Here is a 23306-nt window from a genome sequence, read left to right as displayed (position 1 = left end):
ACATAGTAGGTGTTCAGTAGTCTGTCATGGTCTGAGGCTTTCTCTTATTACTTAGAAGCTTTTTTAAATTTTATTTTATTTTTTAAATCAAAGTACAGCAAAGCCAAGCTTACCCCAAACTGGAGGAGACCACAGCTGTAACAGTATACACTTATGACTTGGAAGCCCCTTCACCCCACCCCCACTCCCCAGATCTGGAAAAGGCACATGGGAGTTGGTCACATTATCTTCTCGGTTCCTCTCCTTCCCCACCCCCTTCAGCCCCACACTGACAGGCTTCGCTGCCCTTTCTTTGCTAGACCAAATGTCGCCACAGCTGTGCGCCCTTGCCTGGCTTTGGACTTCAGCTCCTGAATTTTTTGGGTTGGAAGTTTACATCAGGGTGCAGCCTGGGCACATTCCACAGGAGGAGGCCTTCTTGGACACGGGGCAGGGGCAGGCGCTCTAGTCCTGCTCAGTGCTTGGCACAGCGGAGCCCTGGCAAAATGACTTGTGCTGAACAGAAATTCCTGGAGGGGGCACTGGAGTTCAACCTTGGGAGCAAGTTCAGCTGTTGTTGCTGGATACTTTGTTCTTTGCTCTACTCTGTTCCCTGGAGTGAAGAGACCCAGCAGGCAGCGGGGCCTTTCAGTGTTGGTCTCCAAGTCTCCCTGTCTCCTAGACCCTGCTCCTGAGAGGATGCCGAGGGGACAAAGCTCAACTGCACTCTTGGCCTTATTTGGGCAGGCACCTGCTTTGTGTTCTGGATGGCAGAGGGGCTGGTAATAATGGCTGCTTTTATTGACATTGAATTAAAGACTTGGTGAGCTCTGGGGCTAGTTTCCTCATGTTCTGTGCTGGCCTACACCTTCTGGCTGGGACCTTGCCTCTCTGTTCTTCTCTCCTTGCTACCGCTACTCAGGTGTAATATGTTCAGGGGCTCCCCCTGGAGGTGGGAGATAAAGCCAGAGTCTGAGGGACTAAATTGGTTTTGGGCGACACCCCAAGGTTCCTGCACTATCCTCAGCTGCCTGGAACATCTTTCAGGTTTTCATGATTCGCAGGCGTCCCCTTGACTCTCTCCAGCAGCGCCCGGAGGAGGCGCCCTCCCCACCTCCGCAGAACGGCTACTCTGGAGTTGTTTGGCCTCTAAGCGGGCTACTTGGGTGTGGCCTGTTTCCCTTTGTTGCACCCTGTTGTGCCCCAAGTGCCTGGAACTCCGGCTGGTCAAGTGTAGACGCCTCGAGAAAGTCAGGGAGGATGAAAAGTGGGTGGGAGAAGAGGAGCGAGGATAAAGTTAGGAGTCACTGGGAAGGAAGGAAGGAAGGAAGGAAGGAAGGAAGGAAGGAAGGAAGGAAGGAAGGAAGGAAGGAAGGAAGGAAGGAAGGAAAGAAGGAAGGGGTCTTGGAGGTGTGACTGCACTCAGGACATCCTGGCCCGGCCTGGCCCAGCCCAGAGCTGCGGTGGCTTGCGCGCGGCCGGCAGGTGGCGGTGCTCCCTTGGCTGCGTGGCGGCGTTGAGTCCCCTCCTCCCGCGCTCCCTCCCTCCCGGCTCCTTTCTCTGCGCTCTTGCTCAAGCTCCCAGCGCCCTCCCGCTCTCCCGGCCGCGGTGTCGTCCGCACCGCCCCGCCGTTACCTACCAGCGACCATGGCGCACCGGGGACCCCCGAGCGCCCCGAAGCGTCCTGGCCCTACTGCGCCGGACCGGAGCTTTCAGGCTCTGCTGCCGCCGTGCTGGCCACGTTCGTGGCCGCTGCTGCTGCTGCTGCTGGTGCTGGTGGCTGCCTGCGGAGCGATGGGGCGCTCCCCCCAGCCCGGGCGCCAGGGTCCCGGTGTGCAGATCACTAGGCTGCTGCCCGCGGGACGCACGGAGTCCGGCGATCGCAAAGATCCACAGGCACGAGAATCAGAACCCAGCGTCCCGGGTCTCGGTCCGGGTTCTGCTTCGGGTCCCAGCACCGATGGCGCCCCAGCTCCGGGCAAGGGGCGCAGGGCTCGGGCGGTGCCGGTGGCCGGTGCGGCTTCGGCTTCGCGCGCACAGGTCTCGCTCATCAGCACGTCGTTCGTGCTCAAGGGAGACGCGACGCACAACCAGGCGATGGTACACTGGACAGGAGAGAACAGCAGCGTAAGTGACCTCCGCACTCACCCCGGCCCTGCCCGGACACCTCGGGATACCCAGGGAGACCACCACAGCCCCCTACTTCCGGACCACCCGCGGTCACTCTGCTGGGCATTCTTGGCTACTTGGGGGACGCGGGTCACCTCGGCGGCGCCCCTACTGGCTTCTGGTTATGGGTTACTTTTGGAAGGGTCCTCGAATTTGTGAGATTCTGTCTCGCTCAGAAGGTTTTTCCGAAGATCTGGAGACCAGAAACACCCCTAGCCTCTAGATCTGGGCTACAGGGAAGGTCCCTAGAGTCGTCAGGATCTGGGCAGCATGGGACAACTCCAGGTCCTTGAGGGCTACCCAGCTCTGCGCCGCGTGGACAGTGGGTGGGTCGCCCACACACTGCACTGCACTCAGCAGCTCCAGAGAACACCTCTGGAATTGCCACCTCTGGCGTCCTTACTACTTCATTTATGCTGACCTCAGGGTCCATGATATCCCTGACAGTTCCATGTCCTGTTCGAAGGTTCTTAATTCTAGGATTGCTCCTCCTAGTGTGCCCCACAGCTGTCTTTGGTCCGAGTGGACCATGGGGTGTTTAATAGTATTTAACGTTCTGTGGTCTTTAGAGCAGTGCGCCAACTCCCTCCCTCCCTTTCTCCCATGCCTCTCCCTCTGCCCGGAGAGCTCCAGCGTCCATCCCGCTCCTGCTCTTCCAGATTTAGGATCCAGCCACTCCCCGTTCCTTTTTTTGGTAGTGCACCTCAAGGGGTTTGTTTTTCCTTGTTAAAGGTCAGAGTCACTCTGTCCCCTCTGGGGAATCTCAGGTGTGTGCACTCCAGGTTTGCAAGCCTTTGCTCTCCAGGGAAGTGTGTTTTCATGAAGAGAGAGAGCCAGGAATCCCTCCTCACTGCCTGTACCACAGTCCACACAGACTCTCCACTCCTCCCCCACCCCACCCCTCAGGAGGTGACTCCACCTCTTTTCCTTGTCTTCCAAGTTTTTTAGGAGACTGCATAGGGCCAGAGTCCCTGCATGCACTGGGAAGTGGAGTGAGCGGGTCTTCTCTTTGGGTTATCAGGTGGACATAATGAAGCTGCAGACACTTTTAAAACACCCCCCCCCCTCCCCGTCTCCTCTCCTCGCACTCTCGGTGACTGCTTGGAGGCTTCCATTTGTACTAGGGAAGGGACCACCATGTAGCCTTGGCTGGCCTAAACTCCAGTCCTGCCAGCCCCTTCCCTACTGGCTGGCTTTGTCCAGGGTGCAGGTGTCTTCACTGGTCCCTAAGCTAATGGCATCTCCAGGAAGACTAGCAGCCCTCAGAGGGCAGAGCTGGTGCTGTGGATGCATCTGGCCAGCAGGGGGCAGTCAGGGTGCTGAACAGAGTACTTGGGTGTTCCTCCCAAGAAGGGAGTTGAGGTGCCCTGATGTCCTCAACTGCACCTTGACCAAGCCCTCCGCCTCTAGGTATTCCGCTGGTCCCAGCCTTTTAGTGCTGGCTAGCACCCAATGATAAACCGGGACCCCTGGGCCATTGGCCATTCTTGAGGACTGAATAGTAAGTAGCCCAGAATGCAAGAACTGAAAGGGACAGAAACACACTGAGATCTGGATCTGAGGTGCTGAAGTGGTTAATTCAACTATCTTGTCACTTTGTCACTTAGCTTCATGGTATGAAAGAGAGTGAGACACCAGGTGGGGGTGATGGATCTATAGGAAAAGAGACCAGCTGCCTCTAGTATGGGCTGTTTGCTGTCCAGCTGAACCCCCTATGAGATTATAGCCTGCCCCTTGAATAGGCACCTTGGAGAGTTGAGGATGGAGAATGACTGGCTGAGCTCTGAGGGACCCTCTTCTGCAGCCGTTATCACATGGGGGCAGGCATAAGATGTGGACACCTGGGCCCAGCCTGGCACTTAGGTGGCACCTAGCTTGTGATGAATGTGAGGGGCAGCACGGAAACACTACCCGGTTATCTCTCTGACTTCTGTCTTCTGTCTTCTCCCTTCTCTCATGGACCTTGCAGAAGATTCTCTCCAGAAACCCTGACGGACAGCCCATGGCTGGGGATGCACTCATAGGTTTACCTTGTCTGAGAAAACCCAGGAGTAGAAAAAGATGGGTGAGGGCTGCCTCAGGAAACCGGTTCCTTTAAACACAGTTCTCTTAGATCTGGTGTGCACAGCACATTCTTGGCACATGAAGTGTCTTGGAAGTGCGCTGCTCCCCCTCCGTGCTCAGTGTGCAGCCACAGGGACAAAGATGAGAGCCAGCACTTGGCAGTTGGCTGTACCTCTTGCTTGAAGCACCACCTCGGCAAGCTTGGATGAGACCAGAGTAGACTGAGGGACTCTGTGAGTGCTGTCTTTATGGGGTTGCCTTTCTGCTGCTTGCCTCTGCCCTCTGCAGATGCGGTCCACAGCAGAGTGTTTGCTTTATAACATCAGGTGCTTTTCCAAACAAGACCGCTAGGGGAGGGGGGCTGGGGGAGGGGCACAGACTCTCTGAAAGACATTAGTGAGCATCCCAAGCATCCCGCTAAGGGATGGGCTGAGGGATGGCGGGACTCAAGCTGGTTCCCAGACAGTCTCTGTCACTCCAGCTCTGGGAACATATGTGAGTTTTCCCTGTGAAGGCTCCATTCTTTCCCGCTCCCATGGAGATAGGGAAGAGGACTCACTTGGAAGTTCAAACAGGGCCTCTCCAGCTGACGTTTCGCTGTGCCAACACATTGTTACAAGTGAGATGAATCCTTCTTGGAAACCCACCAGGGTTGCCTTTTGATGGGCCTGGGTTGGGCTGTGCACACAGGGCTCTGGGTCTCCATACTGCCCTTGGAGGCAGAGAGGACATACGAAGGTGGGAAACAGACTTCTGTGCTGGGCTCCATCTGAGGGGTGGCAATTTCTTGTTAGCCTGGTAGGAATGTGAGGAACTGTTTTGGGGGAAATTACTTGCCGTTGGGGCTTATTTTAAGTATGCTCACCTGGGCTCCTTTCTGTATAACACTTGAATACAACTCATGGTTTAACTTGGGTTCAAACTTTCTACATCCAGGTCTCATCTCTGCTCCTCAGGCTGACCGGTGACTTTTTTCTAGCCTGTGCTGTGTCTCCGGAAGTGCTGGTGGCTGTTCCTAGATAGTTCTGGGCAGATTGAGCATACTCCGCTCTAGGCATCTGGCTGGACTCCCTACCCTGTGTCGTGTTATATAAATGCAGAGAGCCCAGTGCAGGTCAGAAGGTGGGTTCTCTGTGGTGGAAGGCCAAGGGCAGGCTGTCAGCCTCAGTTTCTTGTATAGAGGGATTATGGCCTCTGCCTGAATTGAATGGGAACTGTTGCAGGCCAGGTTCCTTGAGGGCAGGTGCATTAGTTTGCTCTGGCTTTTGTGGCAAAGGACTATGGCAATGTGGGTCCTAGACAGCAGTGTCCCTTTGACCCTTTGTTTGCACCTGGAACGTGAGCTCTCTCCTTCCTATTGGGACACCAGAACCACTGGGTTAAGGCCATCTTGACAAGCTCAGTATAATGGAATCACAGTTAGAAGTCCTACTTCTGATTCACTCATTTGCAAGTCCTGGGCTTCAATTTATGGACCTTGGGGGGGGGGGCTGAAACAGTTCTGCTCCCAAGAGCAGGGAGCGGGTCTCACTTGTCGTCCTCTGAGCAAGCACCTGGAGCTCACAGTCACCTGATGGGAAGGACGTCATCAGGGAGGACAGCATAGCAGAGGCGGCCTCAGGGCTGGCTCAAAGGATGAGTAGCGAGTAGAGGAGAGAAGGAGGGTGTTCAAGCTGGACAGTTTGAGCGAGTCCTGTTAGGTAAGAATTTGAAGGTCACAGGTGCCACACAGAGACACCAAATACATTGTGTGGGAGCAGAAGCCTGAGCAAGAAGCTGGGAGGGAAAAAGATTGCGCATGGTCCCCAAATGTGTGGCTGAAGAGCCCATGTCAGGGTCGGGGTGGTGAATATTTTGGCTTCCGAGCCTGCTGGCCTGGGTTTGTCTCAGGATCTCCCCTCTGGCTTTGAGTCCTAAGATGAATGGAGGAGATGCTCTGGGGCCTCTGTCCTTGCTGTGGGAGGGGGACTTGCAGGCTCATAGGTTGGTTGTACAAGGGCCAGATTTTCTAAGTGAAATGCATAGACCACAGCATGATGCATAGCTAGAGGTTAGCTTGGCATCCAGCTCGGGCGTGGCCAGAAAGGTCACAGAAGAAGTACAGGGTTGAAGCTTGTGGGACTCTATACTGGAGGTGCCCAGGTTAGGAGGAATAGCCTGCTGTGCCAGCTTCTTGCCTTCTTCAGTGCTGGGCTCTGAGGCGGCAAGTCAGTCTCTACCTACTGAGACCTTCTGAGATCTGAAGTGAATGGGTCCATGCCTGGCACAAAGCTGACTGACAGCCCTGCTTCCTATAGCTGTGGTGTTGTGGTGTTTGTGGCTTTACGGTTTTGCATTAGAAGTGTCTCAGCGGCTCCTGGGCACTGCGGCTTCCTGAGTTCAGGGCTCCTGAGAGCCAGTCTCCCTTTGTTCTATGGCTGGAGCGGAGGTCTGGCTTCCAGTGGGAGCTGAGACTGGCAGCTTGTAGGCACCGAGCACTTGTCCTTGCAGCTACTACCACCGAAACATCCGGTGGCCACCCAAGTGAGACAGAGACCAAGGATGCGGCGGCTCATGCTGAGTGCCTGTCACAGGGGCTGTCAGGTGCCTGCCACTGGTGGGCAAGCCCGTCAGGACCTTGAGGCTAGTGTCTGGATGAAGAATGAGTAGAAAGACAGCGCTGCCTGTGCAGTGGACAGGTGGCGGCCAGAGAGCAGTGTACCGTAGCACAGTCTATGGAGGCAAACCACAGGTGCATACTCTAGTGGGCTCCTGTTTCATGCCGATGGTACCCCAGGGTCCTGTGCTGAGGGTGCCCAGGGTCCTGTACTGAGGGTGCCCAGGGTCCTGTGCTGAGGGTGCCCAGGGTCCTGTGCTGAGGGTGCCCAGGGTCCTGTACTGAGGGTGCCTAGGGTCCTGGGCTGAGGATGCCCAGGGTCTTGTGCTCTGTAGAACAGCGGTATATGAAGGGATTACAGGTGCTGAGAGACTCTGCCAGAGTCTGTGTGTAAGGGTGATTCATTTGTATCTTGTATAACTTTCTTTGCGAGGGAGGCAGTTAGGGTGATACCGAGGGCTGTCCTTGAGGGCAGGGAAGCCATGCTGCATTTTCACTTGAGTCCAGGCTGATGCTCAGGTCAATGAGAAGGCTTTGCAGGCAGTGAGATGTCATCCTCCCATGCAAACATTTGAAGTCCAGTGGGAGCACCCCAAGAACCCCACTGCCTGCAGTTTACAGAGACTCAGCTGGGGAAGATGAAGATGCACAGATGGGGTTTGGGAAGGGGACTGGGCAGCTCCTTTAGACTGTGAAGGCTGAGGAAAATTAAGTCATTTGACTAGGTCAGTGAGCTAAGCATGGGGAACAGTGGAGGCCCGGATGGGAGGGGCTATTTGGGGCTGAAAGACCGTAGGCCTCCTTCCACCATAGTGCGTGCCCCCTGAGCCAGGAGTTCGATCAGGGTTTTCCCAGCTGGGATCTGAGAGAGACTCTTGGCTCTGGTGGCACCACCTGCTTCTGCCTTCCCTGTTGGACATCTCCTTTGGCTGGTGGTGGACAGCTGCCTTCCTTTGTTCTTGTCCAAGGTCAACAGGTGTGATGTCATTGTGGATTGAGGTTCCTGGCACTACAGGTCATCTCTTTTGGGCATCTCAGGTTTGATCTCAGATGGTCCCCAGTTCCACTCTCCCAGTCCCTCCAAAAGCCTCTAAGGTCCTGTCTTGCTCAGTGCTCTAGTGGGCAACACAGAGTCTAGAAGTCCTGCGCCCCTTCCCCCTTGAGTGCTCATTTGTATGTGTGAGTGTGTGTGTGCGCGCGCACGCGAATGTTCACATCCTGGACTGAATGGAGGGCTCTCACTTTCAGCTTCTCTGTGTGTGGCCAGTAGAGCCACAGGAGCCATGCTTGGGAGACTCCCGTGCATTTGTAGAGACCCTGATCTCTGAGAGTTAGGATTGTTTGAGAAGGCATTAGATGTCTGCTCCAGGCCCTGCTGAGAACTGCCAGCATTGGATAGGAGGGGTCTGGGCAGGCAGAGGTGCTGATGTTGAGTCCCTCCCTGTATTGTGTGACCCCTGGTAAGTGTCAGCATGGATGAGAGGCTGAGGGGACAGAGTCACTAGTGTGAGCCCCTGTGTGTGGGACTCATGCTGCCCTCTCAGCCTCTGACCTCTGGGGACCTTGCCCTGTCCACCAGAATGCCCACTTGTCTCCCCATTAATCCCCGAACCTCACTCCTCTCTGCCCTCAGTGAGAAGCCCACTCCTCCAGTGTCTGCCTCCCCCCGGGCTGTATCTGTGTACCCAGTTTCTTGGGTCTCAGTTTCCTCGTCTATAACATGAGCAGCAGTGCCTGGTGATTTCCAAATCACTACCAACCTGGCTATGGACTTTGCATATACATTTAATTTATTCATATTTTATTTATAGATATGTTGAGCAGCATTGGGAAGGGCTTGAAAGCCCCAGTGCTGGCACACAGCTGCCTCTTCTTAATGATGCTGTAGGTGCAGGCCTTAATGCCCCAAGGCTCCAGTGTGGACTCCAGCATCAGGTGCAGCCAGACTCCCCTGCTTCTGCTGTTCTAATTGGTTGAGGATAGAGCTTCTCTGAGCCTGCTTTTGGTAAAGCAAGCCTAACAATTCTGTGTCAGGTTCCAGAGAGCATTCTGGTTGTCCAGCTTGGGCACCCTGTGGAGCCTGGCCAGCATGGGTGGAGCCTGGCCAGCATGGGTGGAGCCTGGCCAGCATGGGTGGAGCCTGGCCAGCATGGGTGGAGCCTGGCCAGCATGGGTGGAGCCTGGCCAGCATGGGTGGAGCCTAGCCAGCATGTGTGGAGTCTGGCTAGCATTTGTGGGGCCTGACCAGCATGCTGCCAATGCAGTCTTCCACTCTGTGGTTTTCCAAGTCCTTGGACATCACTTCCTTGTTCTTTCTTTTCTAGCAACAGTGCAGGTCCCACCCCCCAGCAGCTGTGGACTCAGCTAATATTTGCTGAGCGTTTCTTGTGTACCTGGCAGGGTTAACTGCTGGGGCTGCAGTGTGGAGCCCAGTGAAGCAAAGACCTTGCCTGGTGAGATGCTGAGTGGAAGTAGAATTCTTTCCAGAGTGTCCTCAGGGCTGTGTGAACATGTGGGTGGGGGATTCAGGGAGACTCCCTAGAGGAGGTGCAGATGGAGCCGCTCTGAAGGACAAGGAGAAGAGCCTCACCCAGTCTGAGGTGGAGACTGGGAAAGAAAGCAAGGATATTGAGGCCAGGAGGGAGGTGAGGAGCTGAGAAGCCCAGAGAGCTCTCAGGCAGAGGAGGGAGACAGCTGCCATCAGGAAGTTTGGCTCAGAGGTGCCAGGGCAGCCCTTCAGCAAAGTTCCTGACACACTTCACACACCCACTTCTGCTTTAATGAAGGGGCTCTTTTAGTCTATAGTTGCAGGAGGTTCCAGAGCGCATGCTAAGGAGGTCGTACACTAGCTCGTCTGCACACTCGTTGGGTCAGTCTGTGGCTTGCTCAGGCCTCTCCAGAGTTGATGTTACTCCACAGTGATGATTTTCCAGTCAGGTTAGGACTTGCCAGGGGTGACGCGAATGAGTACAGAGTTGGAGCTTCTGGAAAAGCAGCTGGGTGCCTTTGTGGGGCCCCGAGCTTACAGGCTACCTTCTGGTTGGGGCTCTCTGGGACCCAAACTTTAAGAGTCCATTGATGGCTCTCTTTGGATGCTCTGTGGGTTACCAAGGGAGGCTGAGCCCTGAGGGTCTAATGATGTCACCAGGACTGCTACTCAAGATCATTCCTTCAGGGTGCAGGGACCAGGGCTGAGCTCTGACCCTGCAGAATTTATAGTTTGTCAGATGTGAATACTAATCTATATGTGTTAGGCTGGCTTGGGTCTGCACATGATAGACATCAACAGAGTGCATGCTCGTATCAGATCATGTCATGGCTGTCTTGGGTATGGGAGACCCTTCCAGGGTCTTGCGTGAGTGTGATCTGGATTCTGAGTGTGAAAGAAGCCACAATATGATGGGGATGGGCATGCCCCACATGGCAGGTCGGTGTGATCACACGCTTTTCTGGACCCGCCCCACAAGGCTGGAAACTGAAGATGCAGGCACCTGGCTCCCAAGCCTGCATAGGTGTTGGGTGATGGTGACGGCAGACACCCGGCCTTTTCTGCGACACCCTAGGATCGCTGACACTTTGCAGTCCACAGAGGGTTCATCACCCTGAATCCAATTAGGCTCCTCTCATTGTTTGAACACCGAGGGAAAGAGAGCAGGCCCTAGAAAGGTAGAAATAAAAAGCTCACCGTTCTTTGAAGGTGGAGAAGCCCCTTCCTAGTTTGTGCTTCTGTAGCGGTTGCTTGCTTATTTGCACAGAAAATTACAATCATTTAATTAGTTTCTCCTCACACCGGCTCAGAGATCTTAAAATAACAACCCTCGCCGTCCTTACTAATTTTCTCCCAGAAGCAGATGATTTGCTCCGATGTTGAGCTGGCCCCAACTTGAGCACAGCCTGGCTCTCTCGGACGCCATTTCCTGATATTTGTGGATAAATTGAGTTCAAATGGAAGCAAGAAAAGAGGTGGGCCAAGTTTAGGCTTCTGTGCGGATCAGTCTTAAGTCTGAGAGTTCTTCTTGAGGTTTTTTGTTTTTTGTTTTTTCCCTTGTGTATTTTGTGAAGTGTCACAATAAGTACCCCACCAGGCTCAGGAGGAAGTAGCCTCTGCCTGTCAGGGTCACCTCCTGTCCTTTCCTCTGATACGATTTAATTGTCTCATAGTGTTCTCCTCTGTTTCATAGAGCCCTGGATTAGGGGCAATAAAATGAATAACCGCAGCCCCTTAGTGCCTGCTGCATCAGGACGCCTGCATCTTCTCATTGCAGAGACAATTCCGCACCACTTACAGTTATGACCCCACATGCACACAGTTGTCCCCAGGGCTCGTAGGGTGCAGCCATTAAGGGCCCCAGGCATCGTTTGATGTTCATTAATCTTGAACACAGACCCTCTCTTTTAAAAAAAAAAAAAAGAACTATTTTGAAGCCATTGCGATGGCTCAGCAGGTAGGGGTGCTTGCTGCCAGCCCTAAGGATCTGAGTGAGATCCTTAAAAATGTCCCTGGGGGAAGGAGAGAACTGATTCCTGCAAGTTGTCCCCTGACCTCCATGCACATGCCACGCCATGCACATATAAAGGACAGAAGTAAAAAGTGTACATCGTTTTTAAAATCAATATTTTTATTTTTCTTTATCACGCTTTGAGTTGTGGTTATATAAGATCTCTCATTGTACCTATTTTTAAATGCACAGCTCGGCAGCATTCGGACACTTGTGTTGCTGTGCAACCATCCCCACATTCATTTCTAGAATATTCTCCGGCTGAAACTTTGTCTCTACTATGTGCTAATTCCCCGGGCCTGGTAGTCATCACTCTGTGAATCTGACAGCTCTGGACCTCATGTGAGTGGGAGCTACAGTCTCTGTCCTGTGATTGACTTGTTAGCTTCGTGTCCACCATGTCCTTCCCACATTATGACACATGGAAGCTTGCTCTCTTTTGGGGACTGTATAATACTCCATTGTATGGATGGACCACACTTAGTGTCCATTCCTCTGATGGTGGGCGTTTAAATTCATTTGGCTACACCTTTGGCTGTAGCGAATGAAGCTGTGAGTTCAGACCCACAGGAACATGCTTAGACCCGGCTTCAGATCCTTGGGGTATTTGCTTGGAAATAGAACTACTAGGTTAACAGGGTGAACCTATTTAACTTCTGGATCTAGCATGAACTCGAAAACTAGCAAAGTCTCCTTTGTGCAGCCTTGAATTTTGATACCTGCCAGGTTGGTGTATGGCTACCATCCCCAGAGAACCCTGAGAATGCCACGGCCTGCCCGTGCCCAGGGAGGAAGGTGGTGTGGCTGTTGCTTTTGTGACTTGACACAGAGACCACTTGCATGCCAAGATACCCACATCTGTAATTAGTGTGGTGTGGTGCTGGGCCAGGGGTGGGAGTCACCATCCTGAGGCGGAGGTGTCCCTCAAGTATTGTGGAAGCTGCAGGTTACATTTCAAGTTCACACCCCTTCTCTTCCTTGTAGCTTTTAGGCATTTTTCCCTATTGACTTCCTCATTGACCAGCTAAGTAATTCAATTTTCACTCCGTAAAAATAAAGCACTCAATAAAAATCCCTATGTTTTTCTCAATTTATTCCCATCAATACCGCTTAACCCTGTTGGAGTTTGTTGTCTGATTTATCATTTGATGGCCAAGCAGGGCTTCTGGGTGTTTGGAGTCCTGCAACCCAAATACTCCTCTCTGAATTGAGCCAGCTGCTGGGTCCCCACCCTCCTCAGAGTCAGGCTTTGAGGAGAGCCCTAGCACATACAAGTGTGGAATTTCCTGGTCTGATGGACCCTTCATCCTGGTATGGGTGTTCCTACCTCTCTGTGCCATAGACTTCACCCACCTCACCTCTGGAGAAATGGGGGAGGGGACACTCTCTCTTAGAATGTGGATGATATAGTTCCTATAGAATGGATAGGTATAAAGGAAACCAACTCATGGTAAAGTTATCAAAATCTGTTTGGAAACATCTGAGAAGAGACATGAGAGTTTTGAAGCTGTGAGCAGAGTAAATGCCATTTTGAGACATAGGATAATTATGAGCTGCCTGAGGAACTCCCACGGTCCCCACTGGTGATGGAGGCCCCGGTCCTCCTGATGCTGCTGTGACCTGCATCCTGTTTCTAATGGAAGGAACCACCTCATTTTGTAGTCTGTGAAAATAAAGAGGTTGTTTCTTGGGTAAGGGTCATGGCTCTGGAAGATCTGTCAGAGAGACACATGCTGAGAAGTGTGGTGCGGAGCCAAGGATGGGAATAACTGAGAACTGAGCCTCCATGGAGACTGGCCTTCCAGTGCATGGTAGGTGCTCAGTTAACATCTGGTGTCTTACGATTCGCTATGATAAGAGACCACTGAGTCAACTCAGAGGTCCACATACTGAGCTCATGTAAGCATAAGGAATGTCCACTTTGTGCTGCAAGGCCCAGGGTACACCTCTGCAAGGGAGCAACTAAACAAGAGAGATTTATGCCCCTGCACAAGAGGAGCCATGCTGAAGCCATGTTGAAGTTCCTGTTGAAAGCTGTGTAGCCAAACTACAGCACAGGCTGTGCCCACTGCTGGGCCAGCCTCTGCCCTCCCACCTGACTGGGTCAGCCAGAAGCCAGGGTGCTCAATGGGGAGAAAACACTGGCTCCCAGAGGAAGTTGAGACATTTAAATAGTGCCTTATTCTTAGCCCTATCTCACTAACAAAAGGCAGAGCCCAGCAGAAAACCCAGGGGACACGGCTGTCTAGCCTTTGACAAAGAGGGTTGACAGAGACTGGGGACTGTGGGCACTGGAGTCACTGGAGAACTTTCTGGAAAGAGCAGGTGGGAGGATCAGGGGCTCAGGGTTATGGAGGGGGGCTTCCACACAGAACACTTATCTCTTCTACTGCCTACTCAGTCAGCCTCTAAGGGATTCCAGCTTTGCAATTCTGGGGACCCTCTGGGGAGGAGCCCCTCAGATGACCTCTGCATGTCTCTGGGGCCTTGGTTTCATTCTGTGTCCAGGAATTGCTACTTCTAAAACGGCTACTTCTAAAACGGCTCAAGAGTTGCCCTTCTTGGAGGAAGTGACTGGGTCCCTCCTGCTTGCAGCCCCCCTCCTGCCTCCTCCTGTTCACCCCACCATGCAGCCTGGGTTAGGGGGGTCTCTCCATGCGTGCTCTAATGTGCCGAACTCTGGTGTTCCTGGTGCCCTCCTGGGTGGCCTGGGTTGCTGTGTACCCACTCTGAGGAAGGCTCTCTCCCCTGCATTACTGGGCCTCAGTTTCCCCATCTGCTAAGGTACCTCTGGACCGTGAGGGAAGAAGTTGGTCACACAGTTGCCAGAAATTATAATTTTCTCACTTTTTAAAACTGGCTTCCACGTAGTTCCATTTTCTTCCTATTTCCGGAGTTGCCCACTTAACTGAAAGGCCCTCGGGTCCTCACGAAACACTCATCTCTAGAGGCTGTCTCTGAAGAGTGCTTTTCCCGTTGACATCTGGGTTTTTACAAGTTTCCTGATTGGAGGTATGGATGGAATGCTACCACTTAAGAGCAAGTCAGACTCTTTCCCTGTCGCTGGAGGCAGAGGAGAGGTCTGGCAATGTCCAGGAAACCTGAAACCCTACACTTGGGGGTGGGGTAAGGGCTGCTGTGAGGACAGGACCCTAGAGCCTCCAGCTCAGTGCTGGCTATGCTGCTTCTTTAGGCGAGGCTCTGGGTGGCAGCCACTGGTATCAGAGAAGTGGTGGCATTGAGGTGACCTCTTTCTGACCTGGTGCTCCAGCTTGGCATTTGGTTCTGGCCACCTGTGGCATGACAGGGAGACCTATTGTCCATTTTTTCCAGGGCAAGGGAAAGCCCTGTATCCTACTGTGTGTCCACAGGCCAGTGGTGGTGGTGTGGCTACTGTTTGCTAGAGACTTTGAGCATGGCCAGATTCAAGGGCAGTGCCAAGGCTAATTTACCCTTTCCTCTCATGTGTGTCAGACTTGGTTCAAGGGCTTTCTGAGCTCAGAGATGCAAAGACCCTCCTGGCTTGCTTGATTCAGTTGTATGGGTATGTGGGAGATGGGCTGGGGTGCCACCTACAGAACGTGAGAGGTTTGGTCAAGGGCTCTGCAATGGACTCCTGGCATGTGTGAAGTCGAAGGCGCCCACTTGGATGTGGCTTCTTAGTTCTCCTACTGTGTGAGCCTCAACACTGGTCACTTGGTCCCCACCTCAGCTCTATTGCCCTTGCTCTTTCTCCATGACTCAAGCTCTTCCTCTAGGAAGGCCCTGGGGCCCCTGCTCCCATGTGCAGTCAGCACTGCTAATGGGTTGGGGTGAGACAGTCCCTGAGTGGCGTTGTGTCTGGGACACCTGCTAAGCATGGCAGCCTAGTATGTGGTTTGCTGCCTGCACCCTGGAGGCCCTAAGTGGGTGACCCTGTGCTCTTCCTCCATCCTGGGAGCCTAGCCTCCCCTCCCCTGGGTGACCATGGAGCCTGTGGAGAGCCGCCTACTCTCCTGCTGGCTTAAAAACTACTGAGCAATAGGAGAGGGTCCTGAGACTGGCCAGGAACGAGATGCACAATCTGTGGGCAGGGAAAGGGTGACATGCAGGGACATCTACCCCTTCAAGGACAGCCTACCCAGCCTGCCTCAGTGGCTCTGCTGCCACCCTTGCCTGAGACCACACTCTGGCCACCGGGCTGTGTAGTCTCTGTAAGCTGTCGATTTCATGAACTTGTCCTGTTCTTCAGGCAATGTGACTGACCAGGGCTGGTGGACCTGGTGGAGGTATACTGGGGACCTTGCTGAGCAACCATGATTCACTCACATACTGTCCCTTCACCCACCCTGTCATCCCAGCCTCCAGCCTGTGAGGACTTGGTTTGGTGTCTGTCACCTGCTTCCCTAGGCTTTCTCCAAGGTTCTGACTGTCCCAATGTCTAAGTGTTCCATTCTGGGGTCCTAGACTCCTTCCTGTAGTCCTGAAGAAAGGAGGACTCTCTTTGCGAAGCCTGGAATCTCCTCTCCTGTCAGAAGGATGCCAGCTGGCCCACATGTCCTATTGTGCTGAAAGAGCTTCTGTGGTGGAATGGACCCTTCTTGCTGGCACCAGGGAGGGCTGGCTTCAGGTGTGGGGGCTGCCTCACCTCTCTGGAGCTGGTCTGTAAGTTCTGAGACCACCCTAATCTGTTCTTTTCTTGTCTCCCAAGCTCTCCCTTTCAACCTGTGGGGTCAGGGTTGGGCACGGCCCGGGAAGGAGGGGAGTGCCAAGCGAGCCCTCTGAGCTGCCAATCTGCCAGCCTTTGCTCTGCCTGGGCTTGGCCTAAGTTGACTTTGATCCAGACAGTCACTGTTTCAGAGCTAGCGATGTGTTAGGAGTAGTTGATTCATCCTGGAAGCTATGAGGGATGTCCCAGCCAGACTCTTCACAGGATCCAAGGCATTGACATGGCTAAGGTTGGTATCTGCCTGCCTAAGGTTACAGCTCAGTGGGAGGGGCCCATGGTGACCTGGGCACAGGTGGGCAGGAGCTGTGAGGAGGAGGCTTTGAGGCAGAAGCCCGGTGGGGGGGGGTGTAGGGAGTCGTGTGTGTGTGTGTGTGTGTGTGTGTGTGTGATCGGCAGAGGGTGACAGCATAGAATTGTGGGAGGTAGAGGACATTCAGGAACAGTGTCAGGCTGAACCCTGCTCATCCTACTTACCCACCTGCCTTCTGTCCATGTCTCGGTTGCTGACTTGATGCTGGGCTCACAGGTGACTGCTGTGACCATCCTGTGTTTGCACCAGGCAGATGATGCCCGGGGTCCCTGAACATGCTCCCCTATAAGACAGGCTTATGAGGTGTCTCCCTTGGATCCTGTCAGGGCTCCCTATCCCTTTACCAGTTGGTTCTCTCCAGGAGCCTGTGGCTGTGGAGCCTTATAGTGAGGCCTCGTGAGTCCAAATACTGTGGTGACCACAGGACCCTGAGTGGTCGGGAGCCAGCTGCACTTCTCAGAACCCTGCTGGCTAACAGAGGAGTTGAGTCATGGCCTCAGACTGTGTTCAAGCAATCTCATGTTTTTGCATATTTTTCTCAAGCAATAAATGAGGGCTCTGACACTGAGCCCTTATTCCACTACAAGAAAGGAAATCCCCAAACCTTCTGCCTGGAGGACTCGGAAAGCTTCTAGAGGTGGTGGGGGCAAAGAGAGAGGAACCTAGGGTGGGTCCTCAGGCAGGCAGTGGCATGTGGCCCGTGGTCATCCCCCAACACTCGCTGAGGTTGCTTTCTAAAGGACGAAGTTTATTCTTGTGGAATTCCGTCAAGTACAGACACATCCCAAGGGCCATTAAGAGAGAAGCAGGCATGCTGAGGTGGGGGCCACTTGCAGAAGGGGCCATGTGTGGCTAAGACACCATCTCTAATCCTCTAATCCTTAATCCCTTTTATTCTCTCTCCTCTGGAAGAAATTGAAAAGGGAATTTTTTATGGTAGTGGAAGTAGATAATGACGGCTCCAGTGTTGGTCTGCATAATTCTATCAAGAGTGTCCTGTTATCTGGGTGGGAGTCACTCCTGTGACCTGAGTGCCCAGTAGCTTTGTGTCCTTGTGGTGGTGGCAGTGTGGGTGTGGTGTGTGCGTCCGTGCACGTGTATGTGTGTGTGCATGTTTATGTGCCTATACATGTGTTTGTATGTGTGGTGTGTATATGTGTGTGTGGTGTGTGTGTATGTGCCTATGCATGTATGTGTGTATATGTGTATGTTGTGTGTGTCTATATGTGCACGTGTGTGGTGTATGTGTGGTGTGTGTGTGTGGTGTGTGCATGTGTGTGTGTGATTCATACAGAAACTGAAGATGGGTGCAGCACAGTGTAGGGCTTCTCCTGAGAACGTCACTCAAGACCTTCATCTCTGGGATGCTGCATTGTCTCCCTCTTCTCCCCGCATCTGCACACCATGCTCTTGGCTTTGATTGTCTGTGTTCTGGCCGACAACTCTTCCCAGTTAGCTTTCAAGCTATGTGAGGGTTGGGTGCTCTCACTCCCTTCTCTGCTTGTGTGCTCTGCAATGTGGGCCACAAAACCAGGATGCTTGGTCATGGGTCACAGAAGCCCAGTTCCAGAGAGCTGAAGGGAGAGACTGAATTCACCCAGTACTGGCTTCAGCTTCAGGCATGTCTAGCTCCAGAGACTCTGATGTAAGTACTAGTTTGTGACCCTCAAGCTGTCTGGACCCTGGCTCTCTGTTTTGCTTTCTTTCCAAAGGTCTCCTAGGTCACTCTGTGAGAGTTAGGTTAAAGATGGCTGTATTTCCCAAGGTTGCCAAGATGTCTACACCTGAAGCTCTGGATTCTGTTGAATTCCTCTTGTTGGCCAGAGGCTGAAATACTGGATGAGTAGTCTGGACTTACAGGCTCACCTTGAGACCACCAAGCATGGATCCTGGGGGTGGAGTTTTGTCTCTACGCATAATCCAAGTACCCCTAATGGAGCAGGAGGGTGCTCTGGACAGGATGCATTGTGGGTAGAGAGGGAGGAGCCAGAGCGATCTCAACAACCATCTCCCACCCCTTCTGGCTTCTTCACTGAGGGTTATCACTGCTGTGGAGAATGCTATCCTACCCCAACCACCTGGACCAAGCGGTCAGCCCTCGGCTGTGGCTGCTGCTGAGAGTAGAAGTTCCTGAGGTGACCACAACACCCTTTATACCTGCAGTTTACAGTGTGTGCCAGGTGGTTCCCAAATCTGGTATCCTGGTGTCACTTGTCCCATGTAGAGGCCACTCACACTTAAAAGAAACTTGTCTGTGTCTCAGTGACTGTCCTGCCTGATGTCTCTGTTTCTTCGATCAGCGTACACTGTGGTGGCAGGTTCTCAGGTGACATGCAGGTGAGATGACATGCGTGCCCATGGGGAACGCTGTTTCCTGGTCATGCAAGGCAGTCCTATTAGAAGGAGTTGGGGGATATGGGACAGGCATTGAGTGTGGTATGGTTATCATATCATTGGAGACAGGGACCTTGAGGTCACCTCTGCTTACCATTGCTGATGTATTTCATCAGCTTTGGGTACACCCCCTAAAAAATCAGAACCCAGAGAAGTTGAGAATACTTGTGTAGGGTTAGGGAGGACTGGCTATAAGGTGTCCTGGCCAGTGCTCCCATTCAGTGTTCAGCCTCTGAGACTGAACATGCTCTCAACCAGGCCTGGTTTTCCTAGGCCAGCACCTCTCTAGGGGGACCTAGAGAGGCTAGGATACCCCTGGGAACAGTAGTTCAGGGTCTCAGGAGACAGGACTGCCCAAAGTTTCTTCCCTCTCGGGGGTGGATTTTCTTCCTAGGTTCCCAGCAGAGCTGTGAGGTTTCTTCATCGAATGAGTGACTGAGCCTCACTCTACCTGGGGGTGGGGTTGGTTCCTATGCCAGGAAGCCGGCTGGGAGGTTTTGTTTGGGCGCCTCCAGCCTGGCATTAGTGATTGCTGAAGTGTTTGTAGGAAGTTGGAGTGGAGGTGAACCCCAGATGGAGATCCTTATGGGAAGCCAAGAAGGAAACCAGCCTCTGCCTACAGCATTGCCTGCCAGAGACAGCTGGAAGGCAGATTCATTCAGCAAATGCCATGTGGGCACTTGCCATGTCTGTGGTGGTCTCCAAGGAGTGCCAAGGCCCTCACAGGCCTTTAGAGCTTCTAGGGTGCTTGGAGGGTGCCTGCTGGGATACCCCCCAGACACGGGCGGGTCACCCTTTGCTGAGTCAGCACATTCCAGTGTGTCTGGTCTTTGCTGAGAGAAGGTGAGGTCATCGTGGGGCTGGGCTTGTGAGGAAACTTGAGGATGCCTGGAGCTGGCAGACTCCATGCCTGTGGGCATTTCCACATAGGAAGCTTAGTAAGGTGGTGTGGGCTCAGTGCTCAGCGCTGCCAGAGGTCTGTGCTGAGTTCTGCAGATGGAACTGACTTGCTGGTAGATGGAAGACAGAGATGTTAAAGAGAGATTGGTTTCCTCAGCCTTGGAAGGGGGACTTCCCACCTCATAGAACACCCAGGTCATGGTGGTGGTGGATCCACCTGAAGCTCAGATGTGAACTGTGTGACTTGAGGCTGCTGCAATGGGCCACACAAAAAATGGCTGTTCAGACAGTTCAGGCTTGTTTGTCTTTGGCTAGTCTTGGACATCAGAAGTTAGCCACATTGAGCCAAAGTCAGTGGTGGGTAGGCCTGGCTCTTCCAGAGGGGTGCTTGTGTGTATGTGTGTGTGCTTGTGTGTTTATATATGTGTGGTTGTGTGTGTGTTTATGTGCGGTTGTGTGTATGTGTGTGTGGTTGTGTATGTATGTTTGTGTTTGCGTGTGGTTGCATGTATGTGTGAGTGGTTGTGTGTTTGTCTATGTGTGCTTGTGTGTTTGTATATGTGTGGTTGTGTGTGTGTGTGTGTGTGTGTGTGTGTGTGTGTGTGTGTAGGATCTGCTCAGCTGCTGCCGGCCCCCCACAACTTTCTGACCCTGAGCACTATCTTCTCATTTGTTGCCTCTCTGCCCCTAACATCACAGGTCTCTTTCTGACAATAACCTTCTGATCCCTCAGGAAGGACCCGTGATAACAGTGAACAACCCTGCCTCCCTCTCCTAGCTCCTCAGTGTCATCCACAGGGTCCCTCATGAGAGAACCTATGCCTGGCTTTGGGACTTGGCTGTGGGTCGTTTGGAGTCCTGTCACCTCTGCCAGTACAAAGGCAAAGGGGGTAGTGACTGAAAACTCTGGGCTCCTCGTAGAGCTCAGGAGGTCTACTGTCAACACTGTAGCTGTCCTCTAAGGCCTTGGCTCTGAAGGCACGTGCTAACCCAAGATCCTCCAGAGGCTTCCTACCCTCCTAGCTCAGGAGCGGGCTGACTCTTCACACTGGGACCTTGCTGCCTTCTCCCCTCGGAAGCCTCCTATTGACTACTTCCAGCAAATGCCTGCCCCATTGGCTGTTTCTTTGACTTTCTAGTCCTTGGCCTCCCTGCTCTTGCTATTCTTAGGTCCTCTGCTCTAGAGACAGCATGGTCCACCCTTGCTGACCTTTTGTATTCTATGCTCACTTCAAGGTGCTAGGACCAGTTCCTACCATGGCCATGGGCATTGTGGTACTCAGCACGTGACTGGGATGGGGCTGTGTGTGGGTGATAGAGGAGAAGCTTAAGATGACTCTATCTCTCTCTCTCTCTCTCTCTCTTTGTGTGTGTGTGTGTGTGTGTGTGTGTGTGTGTGTGTGTAATGCATATATGTGTGTGCACACACTCTGTCTGGACTGTTGGTGGCAGGTGCAGAGGCCACTCCACTCCCCAGCACAGGAGTCACCTGCCATGTTAGGCACCTGTGCCTGTGTGCATGTACGTGTCAATGTGTGTGTTTGCCCATGGAGGCCAGAAGAGGGTGTGAGAGTCTCCGTAGCTAGACTTGCAGGCAATTGTGAACTACCTGATGTGGGTCCTAGGAGCCAAGCTCAAGTCTCACAGAAGAGCAGGAAGCACTGTTAAAGGCTGAGCCATCCATCTCCACTCATGTCAAAGGTAAAGCCATTGTCTAGGCTACCACCTTGAAGCCTCTCTGTCCAGTACTAGCTTCACAGAACACACAGTATAGCTGGAGGCTCGGTGTCATCTACTTGTCAAGCTGAGGACTTTGGGCTGCTGTGGCATCTAGAGTGGCAGGTGGTTCCTGTGCTGGGGAGGGGAGTGGCCTCTGCACCTGCCACCAACAGTCCAGAGTCTGTTGTTGGTGTGCTTGGGTTACTCAGTGTGTGACAAACATAGAAATAGAGTCCAAGAGAGCACCCAGTTGTTCAGTATGAGTCAGAAGAGAACCCACATTGTATAGGGGCATTGTGTCCCAGAAGGCCAGGAGGACACGAGAGATGTTGGGTTTTTTTCCCCCTATGGATGCATGTGCAGGGGAGAGCCTGTGAGAGGGAACATCTGGCTGGCATCACAGGGAGAGGGGCTCAAGCCTTGCTTTACCACAGTTAAGAAAGTGAATTTAGGCAGCTGGTAGCCTTCAAGGCCTGGCTTCCCTGAGTGTAAACTGGGCCCTTGGCTATGTGTGAGCCACCCAATGGCCTCCAGAAGCCAAGGTCTTTCCCTGAATGTTCATATTCCTGAAGACTTGGCTAAGCTGAATACTGTGTAAGACAGCTGGAGAAACCCCAGTGAGGGGTGACCACGCTCCTGGCTAGCTGCCCTGCCGGGGCCAGGTGTTCCCCATCTGTGTGCTGAGGGTGGACCTTAATGGCTCGCCCTGCCTCTGCTTCAGAGCCAAAAAAGGAAGTTTGTGTCAGATGCAAGCCTGTTTTTCACTGTTAGGACACCAAACTATCTGCCCAGAAGGCTGTTGATCAGGCCACGCCCTACCCTAAGTTATTCAGTGTCGCTTAAATGTGAATTTATCGTTATCCAATAAATTCTAAAACTGTGGAAGCACACGCGTGTTCGTCTGTTTCTGTCACCACGGAATCTCCCGGGGACTGGTGAGCTGAGGTTTTCTTTCCTCCGTTTAACTTTTCAGAGGCATCAATTATAGATATTGATTCCAGCCCAGCAAAAATAATTCCTCTCTGCAGAGACTGAAGGCATTTAACGACAGTTCCCTGTTGAGTCCATGCAACTCTCAGCCCCAGTGGGGTGGGCATGTGGGCCTAAGGAATGGAGGGCTGTTTAAAGGCAGGGCAGGCCTGTCCCTGATGTCTCCATCCCAGACCCTTCTACCTGCCCTGAAGCCTTCTGCACTGCTCTCATCCATGCTCTTAGGAGGTGACAGACACTCAAGAGATGAGGCCACATGGTTGTGATTCCCTGCAAGCCACCGGGGACTCATCAGATGGCTTCAGAACCAATTCACCAGCAATATTTAGAGATCAATCACAGCCCCCTCCAGTCCCGGAAGTAGAGTCTGAGCTTGCTGAGCCGAGTCGAGGCCTGCTGCTATCATGTCCTGGTTGATGGAGGGAGCTCTGGTGTGGAGGTGCCCTTTGCTGAGGTCACAAGCTCAGTGACAAGAGCTGTCCTGAAGCAGAAACCGAGGCTTAGGGACAGCAGGTGACAGCTCATGCTCCTCCTGTGTGGGGAGCCACACAGGACATGCCATTGGACGTTCCATTGGCCCACCATGCTGTTCTGCTCTGTACCCTGGTGCCTTCTGGGTGTGGAGAGAAGGGCCTTAGGGATTGAGTGAAGCTAGGAAGTCAGCGTGGTTGGAGCATCAGAGGGAGAGGCCTGAACAGTCTCGTGGTGCCACAGGTATAGTAGACTTTCTGAAAATATCTACCCATCATTCACTTAGATGAGTAGGTTGGTTCAGGCAAGTGGCTGGGCCACTTTCTGGCTTAGGGGCAGCAGGGCTGTGGATATTTCTGCAGTTCTGGGAAGTTCGGTGTGCAGAGGTGTGGGTCGGGTGCTGTTTGCATGGGTGTAGTGAGTGTGGCTGGATGTGGACTTCTGGATGAGTGTTCCTCCCCCACCCCCCATGAGCTTGGGCTCTGAGCGACAGCAAGAGACAGGGGC

General features: G+C 53.1%; 1 protein-coding gene across 2 annotated transcripts in view; it reads left to right on the top strand.

Moving 5' to 3' along the window:
* The first annotated feature begins 1474 nt into the window (after positions 1 to 1474).
* Sorcs2 (sortilin-related VPS10 domain containing receptor 2) overlaps positions 1475 to 23306 on the top strand; it is a 381018-nt gene continuing 359186 nt past the window's right edge. Inside the window, exon 1 of one of the 2 annotated variants that reach the window (XM_006504202.4) lies at positions 1475 to 2106. In XM_006504202.4, coding sequence (XP_006504265.1) covers positions 1627 to 2106 — 480 coding nt within the window. In that variant the 5' untranslated portion in view covers positions 1475 to 1626. The remainder of the gene's footprint in view (positions 2107 to 23306) is intronic. The other variant, NM_030889.2, reaches the window with a different exon arrangement.

This window comes from Mus musculus, chromosome 5, assembly GCF_000001635.26.
Source record: "Mus musculus strain C57BL/6J chromosome 5, GRCm38.p6 C57BL/6J".
In the NCBI taxonomy this organism is placed as follows: domain Eukaryota; kingdom Metazoa; phylum Chordata; class Mammalia; order Rodentia; family Muridae; genus Mus; species Mus musculus.
Note: the sequence above shows the minus strand (reverse complement) of the source record. Positions and strands in the feature narration are given on the sequence as shown.